The 24179-nt window shown below is 35.1% G+C and overlaps 1 protein-coding gene across 4 annotated transcripts in view; it reads left to right on the top strand.

Moving 5' to 3' along the window:
• The window catches only part of TTBK2 (tau tubulin kinase 2), a 69616-nt gene that overhangs the window by 20506 nt on the left and 24931 nt on the right, over nt 1–24179 (top strand). For 3 of the 4 annotated variants that reach the window (XM_015864699.3, XM_015864701.3, XM_085548898.1), the window contains exons 3-11: nt 138–285; nt 3839–3912; nt 4666–4806; nt 8483–8587; nt 19657–19722; nt 20262–20354; nt 21130–21255; nt 22471–22628; nt 23314–23530. In XM_015864699.3, coding sequence (XP_015720185.2) covers nt 138–285; nt 3839–3912; nt 4666–4806; nt 8483–8587; nt 19657–19722; nt 20262–20354; nt 21130–21255; nt 22471–22628; nt 23314–23530 — 1128 coding nt within the window. The remainder of the gene's footprint in view (nt 1–137; nt 286–3838; nt 3913–4665; nt 4807–8482; nt 8588–19656; nt 19723–20261; nt 20355–21129; nt 21256–22470; nt 22629–23313; nt 23531–24179) is intronic. The other variant, XM_015864700.3, reaches the window with a different exon arrangement.

The following is a 24179-nucleotide window of genomic DNA, read 5'->3' as shown; positions in this document are numbered from 1 at the left end:
AAATCTAAAATCTGTTAAAACAGTGTTGGCAGTTTGGAAGACAGTTTGAAGAAATATTGATGTTTTGTTTCCTTACTTCTCCTCCTTTTCTAATTATTTTTTTTTTTGGTGTGTGTGTCTTTGTTTTTTCAATGTAGTTAAGAAAAATAGGAGGTGGAGGATTTGGCGAAATCTACGATGCATTGGACTTGCTTACTCGGGAGAATGTGGCGCTGAAGGTCGAGTCAGCTCAGCAACCAAAGCAAGTGCTGAAAATGGAAGTAGCTGTGTTGAAGAAACTGCAAGGTAGGACAATAGCCTGGCTATGCAGGAAGTAGCATGTCAGTGTATCTTAAAAAATAATAATAATAACAATCGTAACACAGTCATAGTTTGAGTAAGTACTCTCCATATTCTCTTTTTGCTCATTTGGCCACTGAAAGTTTTACTACAATTAACCTTTTCTTTGAAACAGGATGAAATGAAGGGAGAAAAAAAAAATTGCAATTGCTTGCAGAGCCTGTGTTCAGCTGTACTTTATTCTGGATATGTTTGTGCTCTTTACCTTTTTTTTTTTCTCTAGATTTTTTTTTTTTTTTTTTTTTTTTTTTTTTTTTGTACAGAAAAAGGAGGCGGTTAAAAAACAGAAACAAAAAAGCTGATCTAGCATTGAATTGCTGGTCCTTCATGTAGCACCAGTGATAAGGATACTTCTATTTCTTTTTCTCTTGTCAGTAACTGTAAAGAGTTTTCTAAGCTTGAAATTGGAAGCATAATTAAAAATACCAAAAAACAAAAAACAACACTATACCAGAAACAGAACAAACAACAACAGTAACAAACAACCACCCCAAAACCACAAGTTTTAAATCCTGTAACTTGAAGAAAAAGTGATTATTAGTATCTAGAATACTCTTAGGGTTCAGTTCCTCAACTATTGAGAATTGTAGCTTTGGATACCCACTTTCGATGTACCTTTAATACTTTAAGGTCTGAAGCAGGTAATATAGGTATGCATGCATAGGTGTCTCTTCCCTGCTTTTCACAACATGTGAACAGAAAGAGTGTTTGAAAAGTGTCTTTTCTCTTTAAACAATTTATTCTGAATCTGGAAGACTGTGACTAATTTATTGGTCTCTGTCAGCAGCCAGATTTTTTCTGAACTCTGAGTTTGAATAAAACAAAATGCGCATGACATATGGTGCTGCCTAATCAGCTGCAAAGGTCACATTGCTACAGAAATTGACAGCCTCTATAGATTTAAGAGGGCAAGTATGTCACATGTGATAGTGTTAACAAACTGTTCCTATGTTCATATCTTTTTAAGAAATTTTACAAAAACATCTATTAATACACAGCTGAGAAAGAAGACTCAGGGAGTCTGTTTTCTTTGTGTATTAGCATTGGTCTAGAAATGTAACATTTAGAGATGTGTAACTTTTAATGCTGGAAGTGACCATTAGATATTGCTGTTCAGATGGCACGGTATAGTGCAACTGCACTGACTTTAGGTGATGAATGTTGTGGATAATCAGGGAAGTGACTTTGGTAACTGATGAGACAAAGATGAACTTTATGGATATGTCGAGACCTGTAGTTCACAGAGATATGTAACTTGATTTTTGTGTGTGTATTTTTATCTGTACTTGACGAATTTTTATCTAATAAGATGTTGGATTATGTTAGAGCAAAATAGTTTGCATAAGATCTTGACACACAGGAACTATTTCCATTAACTTCTCTATTTTCGTAAGTTTTCAGTGAGTAAGAGCTAAAAATCTGTTGGAAAAAAGAAACCAATAAAAATGAATAACGTGGGGAGTAGAGAAAAACTTTGTCATTGCTTCCCAAAGAATATAGTTTTATTAAATGCTTTGCTTCTTATATTTTTTTCTTATTTTTGACTTTTTTTTTTCCTTTGGTAGACTTAAAGATTTTCAAAATATGAAATTATAGACTATTCTTTTAGGATACTTTTGTAACTACCTTCTAATAGCAAGTCTCTAGTAATAGCAACTTTTGTCTTGCTCTATCCCTTTTTGGCACATTTCAATATAGGTATGTATGTATATGCATATAATTATTATTTTGTTCTCAAAGGGCTCACGCTGTCTTACTTTCAGGGTGTTGTATATGTTTTGAACATAAATCAGACGGAATGTAATCATCATGAAAATCCTTTTCTTGCACATATTTGGAGGGTTTGCTCTGTGACTAGTGGGTAATGAAGTGTTTGCCTCACTGCTAGTGTCAGGTGACTGCATTGTTCAGAATTCTCACTAAGTATGAGGCTGATTTATTTAAAAATGCACAGAATCTCATATATTTTCTGGGAAAGTTAGGAAGAAATAGGTTTAAAGAAACAAGTATGTGTAATGTGTCCCAGTCTAGCCTTTACTAGATCTGTGCACGTTCTCATGGCTATGATGATGCTTTAGAGCATTTCTGTACTAGAATATTATTTCACAGCAACAGTGAAACTGAAATGAGCGTAGATGTTGGCAGAAGTGCAGGGCTGTAGTATTTTTCTATTATTTTTGCACTGAGAAATTTTGAAAATTAGAGCAGTGTGGTCTTTCATTGCAGGAGTGGAATGAGTCATAACTTTGTAGGTGTGCAGTGAAGTGAATAAAGAAAAGCTTCCAAGAAGCTCTTTTAGGACTCTGGTCTATCAAAACATGCTTAAATATATGAGGAGCTATATGACTTATCTCATAGTTGTGAGGGAGGATTATGTTGACTGATATGGCCATCTATTATAGTTCAATTACCAATAGTTCCCTTTATTTACTTTTTCATGCCTATGATGCTGTCACCTAATTCTTGTTGGCAGAGTACTGTTTAACTCTTTAAATGCTGTTTTTTGAAAGAAATCTGCTGCAACAGATGGTTGTTCTATTTATTCATGTTGTTAGGCCATCTGTTCACACAGTCACATCAGAGAAGACAGATTTGTCGTATCTCACTCAGCGAGAGTGAGACTCCCTCAGCTGGTTTCTGTCTCACAACCTCACCAACTCTTATCTTCCTCATTTACATCTCTGCAGCATAATTTGATGATGGGTTCCCTCTGATGTGGTCCACAAAGCTAGCTGTAGTGATACAGCGCAACTTAAGGAATGGTTGTTGGTCCTCTCTGGCTAGAAGTCTTTCCACGGCCATAGCCATTTGCTGCAGCCTACTCATGTTTTATTTCTCCTCACTCCTCCCCAGTCACAGGCTTACAGATGTTATACACTTAGAGACTTTTCTCTAAGGATCTCAAGGTATCTGCAAAGGTGTAATAGGTACACGGTGTTACACTGAAGTGTAAGAGGGTTAGGTTATTTGAATAATGTGTTTAGGCCCTATATAAAAAAAAAGAAGTGTCCCTTTGCCACTTTTTCAGTTTCTTAATGAAAATTAGTTTTGAAAGAATTTATCACACAGTTAGAATTGAGGCTTCAGGTAAAAGGGATTTACTTGGACAAACCAAGTTTTGAATGCTTATTGGAGTTCTTAGATGAGTTTAACAGTGAAGAAGTGGACTGATGTGTTTCTCTGAACTTGTTACTTCAGCATACCCACAGTGACTGTGAGTCATAAATGTTTGAGATGTTAATTCATTAACTGGAAATGGCAGCAATGAATATACAAAACTTCATCTTGAGAAATTTGCTATAAATCTTTCATAAAACGATGTTGTCTGTATTACTTTCCATTTCACTTAAATGAGTGGAAGGAGGAAATGGAAAAAGCAATGTTAGTTATTGTTTGGCACTTATGTATTTGCAGAAATTATAGAGATTTCTTTAAAGGTTTAAAAAACACATATTTTCATTGCTATGGGCTTATTTGTTTCTTCTTATTCTTCCTTCAGGAAAGGATCATGTCTGTAGATTTATTGGATGTGGAAGGAATGACAGATTTAACTATGTGGTCATGCAGTTGCAGGTAAGTGTACCAAACAGAGCACAAATGTTTGCTTGTGTGTTTTGTTTTATTACCCAATTGTGAAAATAGTATGAAAACAGTGAAATTTCAAGAAAGGATAGAATCTGTGATTAACACTTAAAATTATGGTATTATTGTCCTCTATGACCTTGGTTAATAGGAATGCAGGATGAAGAAGTGGGTGGTCCTGGTGGATATAGCGCTGGATAAAGAATTGAGCTGTTAGTCATATTGTTGACTGTTGGTTATTTTGATAGACCAGCGGTTCTGTGATGCCATGGGAGTGTATTTACTGCATTATGTGAATATTTTTTCATCTGTTTTGTTAAATCATCTAAGATATAGCCACTCATTAAGTAAATTGTGTACTAAAAAAAAAAAAAAAAAAAGAGTGTAAAGTAGTTGTGGGTATTTTCTGTCTGACTTTTTTTCAAGCATCCATGATGGAGAAATGTGTGTTGTTTTATAGAGATTATTTTGGTCCATATTATTTAGCTGTAGAAAGATACTAAAATAATATTTTTAAAAATAATTCATATATTTAATATTGGAGATATTTGGGAACATCTACTCGTTAGCTGTGCTAGCCTTAAATATGAAAAAAAGTAATAAGAATATTCTGTGGTCAACCACCATAGCTAAAGATGTGATAGGAAGACCTTATGCTATCAGTGAATGTTGATAGTAGGGTGTTTTTTTTTTTATTTTTTTATTTTTAAATTTGTTTTTTTAAATGTTGTTTTGATTTGACAGGGTCGCAATTTGGCAGACCTGCGCCGGAGCCAGTCTCGGGGAACATTCACAATTAGTACCACTCTACGGCTTGGGAGGCAGATTTTGGAATCTATTGAAAGTATTCACTCTGTAGGATTTCTGCACAGGGACATAAAACCGGTAAGTCTGATTGATAAAACAAAACAGCCAAATATGTGGGCATTGGATGGCTGCAGAAATAAGAATTCTATGTGTTGTGTTCTGTGAGGGCTGCTGCAAAAGTAATGCCTCCCATATTATAATACTGGCCCATGACATCAGAGGTGAACATCAGTCACGTGGCAGTAGGGGCTGAACCTTCCCACAAATACTCCATTACATTTTGTTGCTATGCTACAGATGGTAGTAGAGGGGCAGTTTGACAAAATGGCAGCTGACATGGAAGTGTGTGTGAAGCAAAGCGTGTAATTGAATTCTTCCATGTAGAAGAAATTAGACCCGTTGACATTCATTGATGTTTGCTGAATGTTTATGGAGACCAGACAGCGGATGTTATCACAGTGGTGCATTTCAGCAGTGGCGACAGTGACATGAAGGAGAAGTCATATTCCGGATGGCCATGTGTGGCTTTCACGCCATGAAATGAAGAAAACCTCAATCAGGTCACCCACACAAATCTATGGATTATGACAAGGGAACTGTACAGAGGCTGAACATCAGCTCTGATGTATTGGAAATGATGTTAGCAACCTTGGAATACTGTAAAGTTTATGCCATGTGAGCCCAATGAATGCTCATGTGGGACCAGAAAGTACACTGCAAGTTTGTAATGAACTACTAAACCAATAAGAAGGTGAAGGTGACAGTTTCCTGGATAGCATCATTACTGATGATGAGGCACAGCATCGCCACTATGAGCTGGAATCAAAACAGCAGTCCATGGAGTGGCAACATAATTTCCTGTCGAGAAAAGGTTCAAGATACAGCTCTCAGCAAATAGAATGATAGATACTGTACTTTAGGATAGGAAAGGGATGATCCTTCTGCATTTCCTGGAACCCAGACAAACCATCAATTCTGAACGCTATGTCAGGATGCTGACTGAGCTGAAGGATTCTTCTGGCCAGAGAAGACGACAGTATTTCTCTTGAAGCATGATAATGCCAAGCTCCATGCCACTTTGAAGACTTTGGAGCATGTTGCCATTCTTGACTGGACTCTCCTACCCCAGCCACTGCATAGTGAGGATTTGGCACATTCTGACTATAATCTGTTCAGGCAGATGAACAGTGGACTCCATGGGCAACCTTTTTCTAGCAACAACGATGTCATCGCAGCTGTGAAACAGTGTTTCATCTCCATTGGGGCAGATTTTTACAAGCCTGGGATGCAGGCTCTAGATCATTCATAGCTAGAGAAATAAACATAGCAAATGGTAATGACTATGTTGAAAAATAGCGTTTTGTAACTGAGAATTTGCTTTATCTAATAGTGTAATTGTGAAGCATGTATCTGTTGTCATTTTCACTGAAGTAAATGAGGTGTTACTTTTGGAATGATCTGTGTGTGATAAAAGGAAAAAGTGAAAATAGAAAACCGGATATTTATTCATCAGAGTAGAATTTTCCTATTAATTAGTGTTGGCTTGTAATTACAGTAACCTTGTTCTTTTTCATCATTGATTTGAGTACTTAGCCATCCTTGCAGTTTACCACAGTTAACACTTCAGCTCTTATCTGTAGCGTCTTGCGAGTAAGAGCGTATGTGTGTTGATCACACCTGTGTCAATACACAGTTTTGATTGATTTTTACTGTCCATCTCTGAAATGAAGCAATGCATGTATGTAAATGTAAATATATAATCTGGTAGATTTTGGGGGGGGAGAACCCCAAACGCTTGGATTTACTATTGTAGCTTTGTGTTTTTCGTCAGAGAGGTTTTCTGTTCTTGAAGCTTTGCTTCAAGATTTCTATCTTGCAGTTTACTAAAATGGTCAAGCTTTTGGAGGTAGCATATTGTATAATTGCATACGTCAAATGAGAAGCAAGGAACAAGCACTTCAATTTTTTGGAATGTTGCAATGATGAGTCTTCTGGTGTGGATCTTATCTATTATAACCTTTCAAGTTCGTCAAAGTGAAGCTTGAACATGATTGAAATGTTCCTTTTATCTTGTTACAGTTCTTAATGTATATTTTTTGGCTTCTCATATGTATTAATGGCTGGTACTGTTAAGGTGGAATCGATGCATTCTTCAACAAGATTTTCCATCAATCAATGATATTACTTGATGTACATTCTTCCCTGCAATTTCTCATTGCAATCTCTTGCTGTTTATTGTTGATTCTTTACTTGGTACACATTTGTCATCTAGTACAGCTACATTTATGAACACTTCAAATATTGTCCAGATTATGTTTGTTGTCTATAGTGAGAAATGGATCAGTAAGGGTTGTTTAGCATGTCTAGCTTGTCTCTGGCTCCATCTGTGATTTTCTATCTAGTTAGAAATTAGAAAGTGTTTTGAAAAGAGCTCCCTTGTCCAAAGGTGTATTTTTATTTTAAATTTTCAGCTCTGAGTGGTTATCCTAATCAGCAAGTAATCACTCTCCTGTTTAGTTTGTTTTCTTTCCCTTGTAGAAGTTACTGGTTACTGACAAAAAGTGTTCAGGAAAGTAGCACATGTATCATTAATACTCAACTAGGAAGTTGTGCTCTATGCTGTAGCTGTGGAATCTGATACAAATGATTCATGTTGAAGTGTATATTGCCTATGTGCTATTTGGTGGAATCTCTGCTTTTTCTTTTGCAAAAAGGTCAGATTAAGGTTTGAATATTTGCTGCTGCCTTGTGATATTTTGCAGCAAATTGTGAAAACTGAACTTATAAGAGTGCAATGAAGCTACTCAAACTTTTTTCTTCCTCTGGTCCAGACATAGGTTTGTGACCTCTTTCAGGTATTACTCTTTTCAGATTTGCATGAGATGCATTGTTCTTCAAGGCTCTGATTTTCCCAAAGATAAGTGAAATCTGGAATAACGGACTTTGAGTACTGTGAGCTCCCTTAGCACAAAAGCAGAAGTAGGTTTTCCAGAGTTATTTTGGTGTAAGTTCCATCTTGCTCGGATGTCTAGTTGCAATTTCATGTCGCAGAACCATTTCAATCTTTTTTTTTTTATGTTATGTAATACGTTTTGAGGGGATTTGATAGGAGATAGACTTGAAACAATTCAGCCAATGTGTTTTGTTTTGTTTTACAGGTTTAATGTGGAATGTTAATCCACAGAGGCAAATAAAAAATTACATCAGAACGAATTTTCACAGTAAATTTTCTCCATAAATCCTCATTAACTTTCCAGCTCCTACTGTTTTTAGTTGTTTTTTTTTTAAAATCTTATTTTTCCTCACTCATGTAAAAGAAGTTTGCACTCTCTTTTCTGTATTCTTTGTATATGTTATTAGTGCATTTGTTTAGATGACTTTGTTAACCCATAGGTCAGTAGTTTTTGTTTTTAATGACCAGATCCAAAAATATGAACTAGTGAGGTGGATGGAGAATTCTTGCTAAAAATTTGTTGACTCTAAGTAATAAAGTCAGGTAACAATCAATTTTTGTTTCAGATATGGCAAGCTGAGTGTTTGATCTTAATGTTTTCTTCTAATTCAGTGGAAAATTAAATGGACTGAAAATATGGAAGGAAAGGTAGAGAAGTAGAACGTGGATTTTCTGTGTTGGTGTAACTGTGTTACTATGTACGCGTATTATAACATATCTACACACACACACATGTATTTTATATTGTGAATATACATATTGTATACAAAAATGTATATCTGTATTTGTTTTTCTTCCTAGTCTAACTTTGCAATGGGACGTTTTCCTAGCACCTGTAGGAAGTGTTATATGCTGGATTTTGGCTTGGCACGGCAATTTACGAACTCATGTGGGGATGTCCGACCAGTAAGATTCTTTTCTAAATTATCAATTGTCAGTGTGGTTAATTAAATGTGGTAATACATCATTTCTTTTTGTTTGTTTTTCTTTTTTTTTCTGGAGAAGTGTATGAATGGCATTGAACTGGTAACTTACGTAAACTTGACAAGCATGATCCCAGATCAGAAATGCCAGTTGATGTATTGGTTATATTAAAAGTCTGGCAGTTAGAGATGAATCTTGTTTCTGGCTTGAAGCACAGGTCTACTCCATGATTTTTATGGGTACTGGATCATTTGATTTGTGAAAGCAAATCTGTATCAGAGTACTTTATCAGCACTGAGTTTCACTTGGTAATGCATATTCTTTATTACACAAAAAAAATGTGAGCAGGAAAAAAACCCAACAGTAAACTGAATAGCCTTCTGAAAGGGAAGGTCTAAATAGTTAAAGCAGTGATAGGACATTAATTATAATATTAGTACGACGTAGCTAAGTGTAGTTGGTATTTGTCCATGTGTTGCAATTGGGAGAAAATTGTTGAGAAAAGAATATCAATGAGGACAGCTTAAGTACAGTAGAGCCTCCCTAATTCACTGGTGGGAGTCCCTTCCAAAATCTCCAAGTTTCAATTCAGTACCATGATACTTGGTAATGTTTAAATGAAAAGCATAGTCTTCATTGATTTATGTTTTTATAATAACGAATACTGTACTGTTGAATGATTCGTTGACTAATGAATAGTCAATATTGTGTATTGTATTTATTAATGTAAAACCATGTGAGTGATAGAATCTACCTGTCCAGGATTTTCAATTTGATTTTTTCCTAAGGAGTTGGGAAAGTGGCAAAGTTTTGTGTGCAAATTATGAGGTGTGTGAATTAGTAAGGTAAATTAGCGAGGTTCTGCTGTACTCTATTCCTTCAGCCATAATGCTGGACATTGCAATGAAAGCAAAGAGCAGGGGAGACCAACAGAGTGGCTGCTGCTGTTGGAAAGGTGAGCTAAACAATTTAAGTAGTTTAAACTTCTTTTTTTCTAATTATCAGTGTTCTTGTCTTCTATATGTTTGTCTGCCCCTAATGTTTCTTTTTAAACAGACCTTAATTTTGAAAAGAAAGCAATTCCCAAGATTCTGTAATTCAGTATGTACATGTAAGCACGCACAATGGTACTAGTTTCAGAAAACAGGAGTAATAACAGTAATATTCTATTATAGCTTTGTTTTGTAACAACACAACTCTTGCCTTTTGTTTTTCATTGCAGTGCCCTACAGTGTAACTGAAGTAATTATTCATCTTAATCTATCTATAATTTTGACACTGTAATCTCTTATAACTAGAGCAGCACTGAGGGGGGGAAGGAAAAAGATAGGTGTTCCCTTTGTACTTACCAGAGACGTATCTGACTAGTAGAGATACATAGGCTTCTGAAAGAAAACTTTTCACGTTGAGACAGTACTAGGATGCAAGTATTTTGTGTAGATGTAGAACAAAATTCTAGAATGTAGGTCAATAAGGCAACATGGGATTGATGGCAGGAACCTTTTTTGGTAACTGAGAAGATTCAAAGAGTGAAAAACACATATGGGAAGTAGAATAAGAATTGCTGGAGATGATATAGGCTGTTAAGGAAGGAGCAAATGGTGTGGGGAATAAATTGCTGGCCTGCTTCTTGGGTCAAAGGAAGAGTTACTCTATGACTGTTTTCCTCAACTTCCTCCTATCCTCCCAGTGAATAGATTTTGGGTTGTTAACTACTTCAGCAGAGTCCTCATTCTCATTTAGCATGATCTTAATATCAAGTGTGTAAACTTCCCAGTAATTATTTAAAATATATTTTAAAAATACATTAATGTTATATTCAGATCTAAATATTTTAGATCTAAATTGCCATGTTTTATTTGGAAATTTGAAATCTTCAACCTTGCCGAGCTAGAAGTTGTGACCTGTTTGAACAGCTAGGAAATGTAGTACAGTTTCTCTGTTAGGCTTTGCATTAAAGAAGTCACAAGATTCTTACTTTGAACGTTAACAGAAGTATTTAAATCCAAAGGAAATAAGAGTCCACCAGTATTTTCTGAGGAGTTATCTGTGCTTTTTACTGATACTGTGAAGCACTGAGTAAGCAGACAGTAGCAGAACTGTGAGACCTGCTGAAGCAGAAGATACAGCAGTAGTGGTGCAGCCTGACCAATAGAAAAAAAAAACAACACTGAAGGCAGCTGTGAATGCAAATGCTTAGATCTTTTTATTCTCTAGGCAAATGGTTACAAAACTACTCACGTCAAAAGACAAGCACATTAGTCTATTCAGATGTTTTTGTACAAGACCAGTTAAAGGCTGATTGCCTTTCCTTTGCACTCTCAGTTTCTGAGGGTTTTCCAGCAAGTTAATTTTTATCTTGAAATTTCACTTTTGGACAATAACAGATGGTGTCCTTGGAAATTACTTTAAGAAACTGAATTCTACACAAAACAAACAAACAAAAAAACGCAAAACCGAACAACAACCCTTCTGGAATGCTGCACAGGAATGTATTGGTAAATATCAAAACCTATCATATTTAGATTAAATACATTTTGAAAGCTTTCGAAGTCTGTCTTAATTCAGTTAAATACAGAGAATACAGAGAGAGAATATACATAAGAGAGAGAATATATATATGAGTATATGCATACTCTTATTCGTATGGATTTTTTGTTTGTTTTTTCTACTTTATGAAGATTTTGAAGTGTTACGTATTTGAATTACATGGCATTTCCTGTAATATTCTGAATGATTTTGATTGCTGAGGAGGACTAGAGAATACTTCCATCTTACTCTACCTTAACTTCTTGTCTTCTTGGCATAAGAAGGTAGAGTTATGGATCGTTTATTTCTGTGGTAAGAATGGGACATAGTTCTCATGGTAATGAAGGATTAGGCAGTGCATTGATTAAATGCTTTTTAAGATGGGCAAGAAAGTGAGATGATTTAGAGAATTAAAGAAGCAGTGATGAAGTCGTAGTGCTGCAAGAAAAACGATTGCTGTGAATGTTTTGTTCTCTCTGAAGGCTGATTGGACCCACAGACATTAAAGATTGATACTCATACATGCTTCTCAATATTCTTTTCAAGTAAATGCTGTTATAGTTTGATCTGCAAACAGTGTCATTTCTTTAAAAAAAAAAAAAAAAGCCAGAGAGGTGGCCCGTAGACAGTGCCAGCTAAAACTGGTTGTTTTCTCTATGTTTGCCCCAGTGTCTATTAAGAATTTGTGTCAACAGCTTTTCCTTGGTAGTACTTAGCTTGCTTTTATAGTAAATAAGAGACTACACACGTGAAGTTTTCAAGAATAGCTACTGAACTGTGCTTAGGGTGAAAGTTCAGATTAAGCTAAGGCACGCTTACCCACCCACCATTAAGTTTAAAGAATAGGCAGCACTGCAGTCAGCTTCAAGAGTCGTAAAATTTATTAGGTTTCCATTTTATGTAAAAGGTAAGAAGATGCATTATATATTCAGCAGTCCTTGATACATTCTCTACTTTCAGTGACACCAATTGAAGCAAGATTCAAGAACAACTTGGACATCTTTTAGAAATACAGTATTAAATGGCAGTGGATTGCATGAAAAATACGCCAAATAATACCAAAATGTTACTGGGAGTTGTGTCATATAAAGTATATAGCAAATAATTGGCTAAATATGTTAAAATATTAAATGTGTTGAAATATGTTAACTGGTTGAAAAAGCCATTCTTCCAAACCTGTCCAAATCTATTGAACGCCAGATTGCAGCAGGGTAATGGTCCGTATCATTTTGTTAAATATGCTGTTCAGTGGTTGTTTCATCCCATCAAGAAGCACTTTGTTGCTGGCATTTACCTTATGCTATCTTTTCCCACTGATGTTCTTTCAGTCTGTAACACTACATTACACAGTGATGTGATTAGTTCGAGATGGATTTTTTTCATCGAAACAAGTTAAGATATTTATTTTTCTTAAAATCTTTTCATACTCCTCAGTTCACTTTCCTGTCTTTAACATCTGTTGTGACTTATATTTGCAATAAACTGTTGAATTCCCCTTCTTCACTTCATTTTACCTTCAAGTTGTCAGTAAAACATACTATTTGCGCATTGAAACTTCTGTAAACGTCTCTAAAACTCATCCACGTGCCTTCTCTCTTCTGATAACATTTTCAGCAATCACTTGATTATTTCTTTATCATTTCCTACAGTTTCTTCTATTTTACCCTTCTATTTTGGTTGTCATTATTGTGTGATGCTACTGGAGTCCTGTTTCACTAGTTTCACTAGTGATTGCGCTGCTGTGTTGTTAGGCTGCAAGTGAGGAAGGTGACAAAGGAGTGTCCTGGTAGTTAGTTGTAGGTGCTACGTACACGTTGAGCTTAGCAGGAAGCATCTCTTGGCATGGAGCAGGAGCTATGCAGCTCCTCAGGCAAGGCACCGCAGGGCTTTGCAACACTCTTATAGGGTTCATTTGCTTAGGCTCAGCAAAGGTTCTGTTTATTACTTTTGTACCTAACTAATTATACTGTTGCACAATCCTCCTTATTATCATAGAAATATTCTGGTTGCAGGGAAGCTGATGAAAGAAATAAACCATGTTAATAAGTTATTATCTATAAAATATTCCTTTCTAGCTTTCGTATGCAGTATATATTTAGGCTGTTGGCAGATAAATCATTTAGGGAAAAAATACATGGTGAAATGATGCAGAGTGAAGAAGTAGTAATAAAGAAAATAAAGGAAAATATAATATCTGTATGCTATGAATCTTAGTTTATTGGAATGATATTCTGATCGTGTGTTTCTACAGCAATTAGCAACAATCAGTTCAGCTCTTGTGGCTCAAATAAAAACAGAAGAAGGAACAGTAGAGATTAATGTGATGTAATTCAGCTGCCAAATAGAACTGTGGTAAGAGTGAAAAACTCTTTACTGTATGTTCATTGTTTCTAAAATAAATATTTTTATTAATAAGTAATGATTCAGAGGCAGTGTTGGAAGAGAGCATTATTTTCTGGAAACCTGACAGTCCCTTCCTGTTACAGTCGCATCTGCTTTTTTATGTCTATAACATTATGTTTTCTACATTTTGCTACTGTAGAACAAAGGAAATGTTTGAAGAATAAATAATCTAAAACTATGCTTTTAGTCTTCACTAAATCTGCATCACTTAGACTACATTATGTGAATTTTTTAAAACAGATGAAGTTTGCAAGGTTTCCTTTTAAGTTTTGATGTAAGTATTTAATGGCTAAGAACTTATTAAAAAAATGTAGTACTTTAAAGAAAACCAGCTTTGTTTCAGTAAATGGAGTTCTAAGAGTCTGAACTGAGTTATTACAGCTTTGTATATCTTTATAGTTTAAGTCATATAGTAAAGGAATTCCTATTTTAAATCAGAGATATCATATGGAAAGGAGTAAACATGCAGCCTCATTCTTAATCTCCTATGTACTCCTTAATTGTTCTCTTCATGGTCTTTGAGCTGATCAGAGTGGAAGGTAGTTAATTTTTATTTTTTTTCTTGAATCTCAGAAGAAGCCTTAAATTTTTATGTCAAAATGTCCTAAATGGAAATGTTGCCTAATGGTTATTCACTGGAGAGACTAAGTGAAGAGCCGTTTGTTTTGTTGTTGTGTGGTTGTGTCATTGCTTTCTGTAAGCAGAAATCTGCATTAGTTGGAAGAATTGTAACACTAATCCTTTGAGGCTGCATGTCTGAGTTAGTGCTAATTTACAGGAAAGACTAGGGATTTAGTTTGTAGAGTTTTGTGCAGGCATTATTTTCTTTTAGACTGTTAGGTTTCAGAAGTTTCTGAAGTAGCACATTATATAAAGTGCTGTTATATCTACCAGTGTAATGCTATTTACTCTGCCATAACTTCCTTCAGAAATGAAGACGACAGCTCCTTAAGACACAGTCTTTAAATGTATATGTTGAAATTTTAGTAACCACTGAGCAGGATTCTTGTGAGTTTGATTGAATCAGTGTCAAAGAAGAAATGAAGGAAATCATCCAGCTGGTGTTGTGTGTGAAAAAGGCAGGCAGTGAGTTAATGTAAGAGTTGAAAAAAAAATTTAGCGCTGTGAGTCAAGTTAAAGGGTAACACAAGTAGAGTGAATAGATTAATTTCATGCAGTGTGATATTATTTTGCAACATCTCTATGGAATATTCTTGCAATGATGAAATGAGAAATGAAAAACAAAACAAAAAAACCCCCCCACACACAAAGTAAATAAATAAATAAAACACAAAAAAGCCAAACACCTAAAGATGGGAATTTCATTGAGAGGAAGAGTCTTTGTGGTTTGGGTGAAAAATAGCGTTTATAATCTATTAATATTCTGCTGGAAGGAAAAGGCTGATAAATTGCTGCATTATGGAAAAGGTTTAATGCTTGTAGTACAATTTTTTTTTATTTAAGAGGTATATTGTTCTTTTTTCTTTATTTTCAGTGGTGCATGGATCATGCATATCATATCCTAGCAATCAGAACAATTTAATTTAGAAATTCAGAAGTGTGGTATAACTGTTCAATATTCAAATATAGCGTTTTCTTTATTTTCCTTAGGGTGCTTAAATGCTTTGGGGAAGAATAGGCTACAACTGTCCATTTCCTACTAGGATTTGATATTTGAAAAAATCTTAAGTTATTCCATAAATGGTGAAATTGACTATTTTCCTGTGGTTTTATGTACTCCTTCCTTTATGCCCTCTAAATCTTACTGTTTTCAGCTCTGTATTACACCCTGCCTTTTTCACCAGGAGCCTAGTAGCTGATGCTAACAATTCTAGGGATAGGCATTTGCTTACTTGCCACCTAAAATGCTGATTGACCAACTGATGGTTGTTGAGATGGATATGAGCCATGTCTATTGAATGTTAATTGCCTGTCTGTTTGTCACAGTACTAATTTAGGTTCTCTAATCACCAAATTTCATTAAAAATACACTTGCAGGAACTGAAAGTCTTTGAGAGCTGCCCTATTTGCTGGAAATTAAAAGCTATTATCATGGAAAGACAGATGGCTTGATCCAGTAGAATTCCTTTCCTGGTGAAAAGCAAACCAAAATGAAAACAGAATCTCTAGTCTTTAATTCTTTCAGAGCTGTGAACTTCTCTGATCTATGAAAATATATTATGAATGGTTTAAAAAGGAAACGGATTTTTTTTTTTTTTTAATATACATTAACTTGTCAGCCTTTTTTTTTTTTTCTTTTTTTTTTTCTTCAGTCTTTAAATAAGTCTACTACTGGATTAAAGCAACTTTGTAATGTAATTTACAAACAAGTAAAAATTAGTTCCTGAGTTCTCAAGTCTGCTAAGAACATGGGGATTAAGATAATATTAAAAAAGCTTTTTTTTTTTTTTTTTTTTTTTTTTCTTCTTCTGGAGATGAGAAAAACATTATTTCTTCTGTCTGGAGAAATCCTCTTCTAGTGCACTAGCTTGTTAAATAAAGTAGTTCGTCTTCCTCTTAACAGTAATCTCTCCTCCAATTCCTGGTATAAGAGGAAGAAGAGGAATTGCATGCAGCAAAGTAAATAAGCACATGGAAGATGTATCCTGTGTGATTTTTTTTCTCTGGAATGAATTCAGGTTTGTGATAGACATATAGTAGGTTGTTACCACTTCCAGCCTCCGATCTGTCTGCTTATGCATCAGTTTTGAAAGCTCTGCTGTTTTCAGCTAGTGCATCTCATTACCTAAGTAAATACTCCAGATTAAAAATGCTTGGGAGCTTATGCACCAAGTATTGCTGTGATGCTTTTTATACCACAGGCAGTTGGTGCTAAATTTTGATTTGTTACCACATGCCTGTTAGAATCCACAATAACGAAATTAAATTGTACTGCTAGATGTTAACTCAGCTCTTTACACAGCACTTACTGAAACTCTGTAGCAGTTTGGAAATCACAGCTTTTGTTTAGGTATAATGGAGACCAAGCAGAATACCTACTGACCGTTGGTAGGAGATGGTTTAATAAGGGCTGTGAGTACTCTGTTACTAGTAGCTTAAATGGTTTTTATAGAGAGCTAGAAGTATGGCTTTGAAAAGCTGTACATAGAGTGATAACTACTTGTGATTTATTGCTTGTTGTAAAGGCAATTGTGTTTTCAGCTATCTGATATTTGCTTACTCAGGATGGTTCATTTTCTTTAAACTGATGCTAATGCATGCTAAGCAGTGAATTAAATTGCAAAGCTTATATCCACCAAAAAGGGGGGTGATGAGAACGTGCCATTTGGTATAAAGAAAGGTAAATCCTTAAATTGTATCCCCAATGGATGAACAGAAAAGAGCATTCTTTACAGAGGGAAACAGAGTGGCTGCTTCTCTTCATCCTCATATTAGCTTTACAATTCAGCTTTATAGACAGTCTTGAGAAGGTAATGTTCATTGCCTGAGCTGATTTCTCAATCTAAAAACCTAAAGGTACTTAAGAATGATCGCTCATTGACTGGTAGGAAGGTATTTGTAGTGTGTCAGATAAAATAAGAAGGAAGCCGTTATTGTTCTATTTTTTTTCGTGTTTATTATATCATTTCTGTGACTAGTGTAAAACTACCTTCTATTCCATGTAACATTTTCAACACTGCCCAGAGCATTTCTAGAGTTACTGAACTGTGTTAAAGGAGTATGATTTGCTTCCACTGTTGACCCACCAAAGAACCAGCAGATGTGGGCAGCTTTGTAAGCTTAGTGTCCCTCATGAATCTGCAGAAATTGTGCTTAGGGACAGTAGCTCCCTTTTCTAGTAACTCCTGAGTTCCTTCATAATGTTTCTGGGACAGAGCTACATCCAGGGAGAACTGGTGTTACGTGAAAAAGCAGACTTAAAAAAAGCCACTAAAACCCGCTAATTTTCAAGGGAGGGAAGGGGAAGGGAGGAAACGAGTTTGGGGAAAAAAAAACCAAAACAACAAACCCATACACACAAAAAATATAAGAGTTAATTACTTAATTTGTCCTGGGAAGGAACATAATGTGATCCATTTAATCAAGGATGTCAGTGGAATTCACAGATGCACTGAAACGTGAAATTCATCATATCTTTACTGCAAATGCATTTTGCAGCCACGTGCTCCAAATATTCAATGATAAAAATGCCACCAACCTCTTTTTTTTCCTTTTCCTCTTTTGTTGCTGTTGTTTTTTTCCCCCTCAACAAGGAAATTTTCCTTTGCTTTGGTAACAAGTTTCTTGGATTTGGGATCTGATAGATGTGGCTATAAAAGTGGTTCTACAAGAATATTTTTCAGTTTTTACTTGGAACTTTGGGGAAAAACAAATCAACATGAGTAGCAGCAGAGAGGCCACTAAATTAGAAAAAGGTAGTGAATCATTCAGGAAGTTACTATTGTTATCTTGAATGCTTCTCATTCTCTATGTGAAATGGAAGGTGTGTGGGGAGCTATGAAGGAGTTTGAGAAGTTTTGCAGATACTTAGAAGTCTATAAATTCTCTTGTGAACGAGTGAACATGCTTTGGGCTACCAGACCCATAATTCTTGTAAATAACACAGTATAATTAATTTAATGTTGAATAGCATTGTAATACCACTTCTAAACAGCGGTCAACTGCATTACTACAATGTATTTAAATGTGTCTTAAAATGTAACACAGTTACAAATCCTTTTAGATCAGGTTTATGGCTACTCTTCAGGACAGTAGCTCTTCAGGTTGGGAAAGGATTTAGATATCCTCAATGAAGTAAAGAATTCAGAATTCATTTCACAAATTAATATATAGAAATATATATCATGCATTCTTTTCCCTGGCAGGTGATCCTGAGATAATAGAAAGCACTGGAACTCTCCCTCTTTCTAAGGCAAATAATTTCATGGGTATAATTAAGAATGGCAGTGAGATCAGCGTTCAAAAGTAATGGATCCTGGTTGTACAAAAAATGTCCTAGAAAATACTTTCTACTTTAACTAATACTAATATATTTCTCATTGTATCACTGTAACAGACATTGATTATATGAGCTGTTAGATCACTTTAAAGCACCTTGCTGCAGGATTTAATTGATAGGGTTACTGACAATAATGGCTGCTCCTGATATACTTAAATGACAGCTCTCAATATGACTGTTATTTTATTAATAGGGCAATGTTTTCGTATTATGATTATCTTTCTGTGTATATCAAGATTTTTCAATGTATTGTACAGAATTTTGTAATTTTTAAAGAATTGACATAGAGGTCAAGTTTGTCAGGTTCAGTGTTGTAAGAGACAAAAAGAATTATTGATTGGGAAGAAAAGAGTACAAAGGAAAGTAAACTTCACAGTTCCAGCAGTTCTCTTTATTCTATACAGAATGATTGATCAAGAGGGATAGAATGGATTACATACCTGGCTTAGGCAAAATAATAATACTACTTTGTAATTTTTTCATTGTTTAGAATATATTTTATTATCATTTAGATAATAGATAGACAGATGGTTCTTTAAATTATTTAATTATTATTTTTAATTAGTGCCAGTTGTGAAACCCTTGCTGTTTGTTGTTCAGCCTCAGCTTTCCGTGCTGTGGCTGGGAGATGCACCTGTGGCTGTACTTAATCTTGGAATTTCTCAGAATTTATTTGTTTGCTGATTCAGCAAATAGTATGGGAAAATATTGCTTGTACACTTGGATAAGCACCTACTTGCGCCAAGTATATATTGGTGCATTGAGCAAACTGGAAGTAATTGTTACGTTTTAGATCCTGTCAAAATTTTGAGACTCAGACTTTTACTATTTAATACCTGGAGATATTTCATTATTGGAAAAGAAAAAGAGAAATATTTCTCTCATACAGATTATTTTCTTTTGATGCATGTCCTAAACAGGACACGATGCATCTGGAGAACAAATACTGATGGATGTATGATTTAAGAAATGATGATATGTTGCTTTCTGATGCCTATGTAATTTCCACTGTTAACTTGGAGATAACACAGCAAATTGAAATATAACAGTCTTAAAATGGTATTTGTTGTGGCTCCACACCCACTTGATAGATACATATTTAACTGTTCAGAGGGCTTCTTTCTGACAGTCATTTTTTCTTATTGTTTTTCTTTAATAGCCACGAGCTGTTGCTGGTTTTCGGGGAACAGTACGATATGCATCAATCAATGCTCATAGAAACAGGGTGAGTATCTGAAACTGTATCATATCCATCTGACGTAACTGAAAGCAGAAATGTATTTGCTATTGATTTTGTTTTGTATCCTGGTCCATTGGTACATTGTCTTGTATTTATACTATATATATGTGTGTGTGTGTGTGTATATATAAATTTGGGGAAAATGTGATGTAATTTACAGTAATTGAGAGTAAAAAGATTTCTGTAAAAATAGCATAAGTGATATTAATGATTATCGTTGCTTAGTTGTATTGCAAGTTTTATAGTGTTGAGTTCTGTAAAATACATAATCTCTACTATCTCTACTATGTTTTCTTAATATTAGACAGCTCTTCTAGTGTAATTAACATACTTCAACTTTTATCTGTATCTTTTATGGAAATAAAATTGTCCATTCCTACTTATAATTAAACCAGTCTATTTTAACAACTTATTTACAGTGTTGATTATTTGAATTTTTATGTATAGTAGTGTAAATTCAACAGTGAAGAATCTGTCTTCTGTCTTGTGTCTGTAAGATGCATTAGAGTAATTCTTTTTCATAGGAAATGGGTCGACATGACGATCTGTGGTCCCTGTTTTACATGTTGGTGGAGTTTGTGGTTGGGCAACTACCTTGGCGAAAAATAAAAGATAAGGTAACCTGGAAGTGAAACCAAAGAGCATGAGTGAAATTATTTGCAAGCAAATGCCACAATAAAGATTCCACAAAGAATCACTGCTTTGTTATTTTAAACATTATTATTTTTAGTGTTTTCTAGTATTCTTTTCCCTGATCTCATGGTAGAAAGTACAACCAAGCCCTATGAACTGGTTTAGTGGGGAAGTAGGCATTTCTTGTTTGCTGATGAACAAAAATCAATTAATATGCAGTACTCTTTTGTCACTTATCCTAGGTGAGATATTCCAGGAAACAATGGTATTTAATTAGCATATTACTATTAATTTTTTCAATTTCTCCTGAAATTGTACTGAAACAAGGTTACTCCTGTAGTGTGCTCTATAGGTAGCTTTTTTTGGTTTTGATTTGCTCATCTTACAGTATGCAAGATTTACTGCTCTTCTATGATGTACTGCAGTGACAAATTGCAGACCACCAGAAAGCGATTGGGCTTCAGATGGTGCAACGAGATATTTTAACCTTTAAAGCAGGCCCTTTAGAAGGATTGAAATGTCTAAAGACATCAGGTAGCATTCAAGCACAGAAGAAAAGTGAACAGCTTTTCATATTCAGTTTGAAGTTAGTATGTTACTTTTGTGTATGTACTGATGGCAATCTCTTATCTTGCTATCTGATTAAGAACTGCCTTCCTGTCTTTCTGGTTAGTATTGTTTTGAATGGCTGAAAGATGGCAATGAGGGTGTGCAGCAGAGAACAAAGGTATGCTAACGTTTTTTGTTATTTGCTCCTAGGAGCAAGTGGGGTCCATTAAAGAGAGGTATGAGCACAGACTTATGTTGAAACACCTTCCTCAAGAATTCAACATCTTTCTGGATCACATTTCTAATTTAGATTACTTTACAAAACCTGATTACCAGGTAAACATTTTCTACTGTTATGAATCTCTGATTTTAAATAGCAGAATTTTATGCAGTTGCAAGTTCAGTTTCCTTTTATGTCATTGTCTTGAGTGTGGCAGTCTCACTTCAGTGCCTGGCAAAATTATGGAGAAGATTATTCTGGGAGTTACTGGAAAACATCTGAAAGGCAATGCAGTCATTAGTTATAGCCAACATGAGTTCATCTTTTATGACAAGGTTACCAACATAGACACAGGAAGCCAGTTGTGGATTTCAACTAAACTTTCTGTTTCTCACAGAATCCTTCTGGACAGACTATCCAGCATGTATCTAGACAAGACATAATGTGGTGGGTGAAGAGGGAGACCTTTTGGTGGTTTACAGCTTCTCTCAGGAAGCGGATGGACAGTGCTGAGTTCTGCTCTATGGTGGCAGCGGCAGAACCTGAGGAAGCTGTGTCAGAGCAGGCTCAGGCTGGGTGCTAGGAGAAAGTTCCTCACTTAAGGGTGGTTGGGCCCTGGTACAGGCTCTCTGGGGCAGTAGTCACAGCACCAGGCTTGCCAGAATTCAAGAAGCATTTGGAGAGTGCTCTGAGAAATATAGTTTGAATTCTGGGGGGCCTGTGTGGAGCCAGGAGTTGTCGGTGCCTCTTGAGTGTCCTCTCCACCTCAGACTTTTCTGTGCTTCTAGTGACTATGGATACGTTTCAAAGATGTTATTTTTTTCCCCCATTTTGGAGCTGTGAGGCAGTTAGGTTTCTAAAAATAATTGCTAGTTGCTTTGCAGTCAGTAATCTGTTAGGTTTGGATGCTATGCTCATATTCTAGGCTCCACTGAGTGCTTTTTAAGTTAAATTGATGAGATTGTTTTATAGTGATAATCACTCAGGCAATTTTCAGAAATCTTGAGCTCAGCACCCTTGATACTTACAGCTGAATCATGACATGAATCCATGCTTATTTTTTTTTCCTCCTACACTTAAGTGTTGCCTACAGAGGTCGCTAGAAAACTAAATAGTCATTTTTCTTCGTTGAAGAGAGTACTGCTTGCTGAGATCATGTATCTTAAATTTGAAATATTGCAGAAATGATAAATAGTAAATATATGTTCCTGGAAAATTGTTACTCAGAATCATGAAGAAGGAATATGCTAAATTATTATTGGATGATATTTCTAAATTGTTTGCTCTCTGTGACAAAAATGAAGCTAATTAACTTTTTCCTTCATTTTTAGCTTCTCATGTCTGTGTTTGATAACAGCATGAAAACCTTTGGGGTTATTGAAAGTGATCCTTTTGACTGGGAGAAAAGTGGAACTGATGGCTCTCTGACAACAACAACAACTTCAACCACACCTCAGTTACACACTCGTCTTACTCCAGCTGCAATTGGGTATGTATGCACATTGTGTATGGTCACTGAAATTAATTCTGATGGAATGGAAACAATTACTGAATCTGAGAAAAGTAAAAACTTATATCAATAGTTTTTTAGTAAAAAGCTGAAATTGTCTTTATGCTGTGTTAAATAAAGCTATTCTAGCTACATAAACACATCGATTGCACCAGGCATGGTTTTTAAACCACACTTAAAACAAACAAACAAAAAAGCAACACAATATTTGATTAGAACCTATAGAGTTACTTTTGACTGGTCTATGGTTAAAAAGGAGTTTATTACTTTCATACACGTGAATTACTTGTATATGTAAGATATTTTCAAACTTTAATGTTTGTTCCTATTCCAGAAGGTACTAAGAGGAGAATGTTATTCTAGTTACTATGACTTGTTCTATGCAGATACTAGGCAACTTTTGAATTCCATGAATTCCATTTGAAAAAAAAAAACAAACAAAATAAAACAACCAAAACCAGACATTTACCAACTGAACTGTATTTATAGAGGATTTTAATCCAGTGATGGAGGAAATCGTATTTATCTAGTGCTCTGTAACAGATAAGATCTCTAACACTTTTTCTTCAGAAATTACTTTAAAAACATTCAAGAAGCAGCTTTTTAAGTGTTTTTCACATAATTAAGTTTTTTCACTTTTCCAATATTTTTTCTATTTTTGCAGAATTGCCAATGCCACTCCTATCCCAGGAGATTTGCTGCGAGAAAACACAGATGAAGTATTTCCTGATGAACAGCTCAGTGATGGAGAGAATGGTATTCCAGTTGGTGTGTCACCAGAGAAGCTGCCTGGGTCCCCTGGGCATCAGCGTTCTCAGGAAAAAGATGTTTGGGAAGAAATGGATGCAAACAGGAACAAAATAAAACTAGGGATTTGTAAGGTATTTGCAAATCTGTATGTTGAAGATTTACAAACAGCTTCCTGTCCTCATGGTACACAGTAGAATATTGTTAGTAATAAAGTCATGCTAGTATGTATTACACAGAGTAGTCTAAGAAAACAAGACATTATGGTAGAGTTCACACGTTTTATTAGACCAATCTATATACTATAAAAAGTAGTCAAGCTTTTGGGCTTTTTCAGTCTTTATGATGAATAATTTGCTGATATTTTTGAACTTGAGACTCTTTCTAACTTATTCTGAGAATGTAGTTTACTATGAGAGTGACATAATTCATGATGTCATTGGTATAATTTCTTAATGTGATCATCATATTCATGTTCTTCAGACATCATTTCAATTCTTGCTCAATGTGAGAAACCAAAGCAGATTTTCTGTATTTTGCATGAGTAGAGTTTAGATACAGAAAATACAAGAAATGTTTTTGTGTTATTTATTATTTTTCAAGTTACAAATTAAGATCAAGCATGATTAGTGGTATCCTTTTAACCTTATGTGGTGTTTGTTTCCACAAGATATGGTACCTTTCTACTGATGCAAAGAGATTAGTGGGCTAATCTTTTGGAGATGAAGTTTCTTAAGTTTGACATGTGGTCTCTCAGAAGTGGTTCCTATCTCCTTTGTTCAC

This window comes from Coturnix japonica, chromosome 5 (assembly GCF_054131305.1).
Source record: "Coturnix japonica strain WE chromosome 5, WE-NBRP24, whole genome shotgun sequence".
Lineage (NCBI taxonomy): Eukaryota > Metazoa > Chordata > Aves > Galliformes > Phasianidae > Coturnix > Coturnix japonica.
This window is presented reverse-complemented; position numbering and strand designations above follow the sequence as displayed.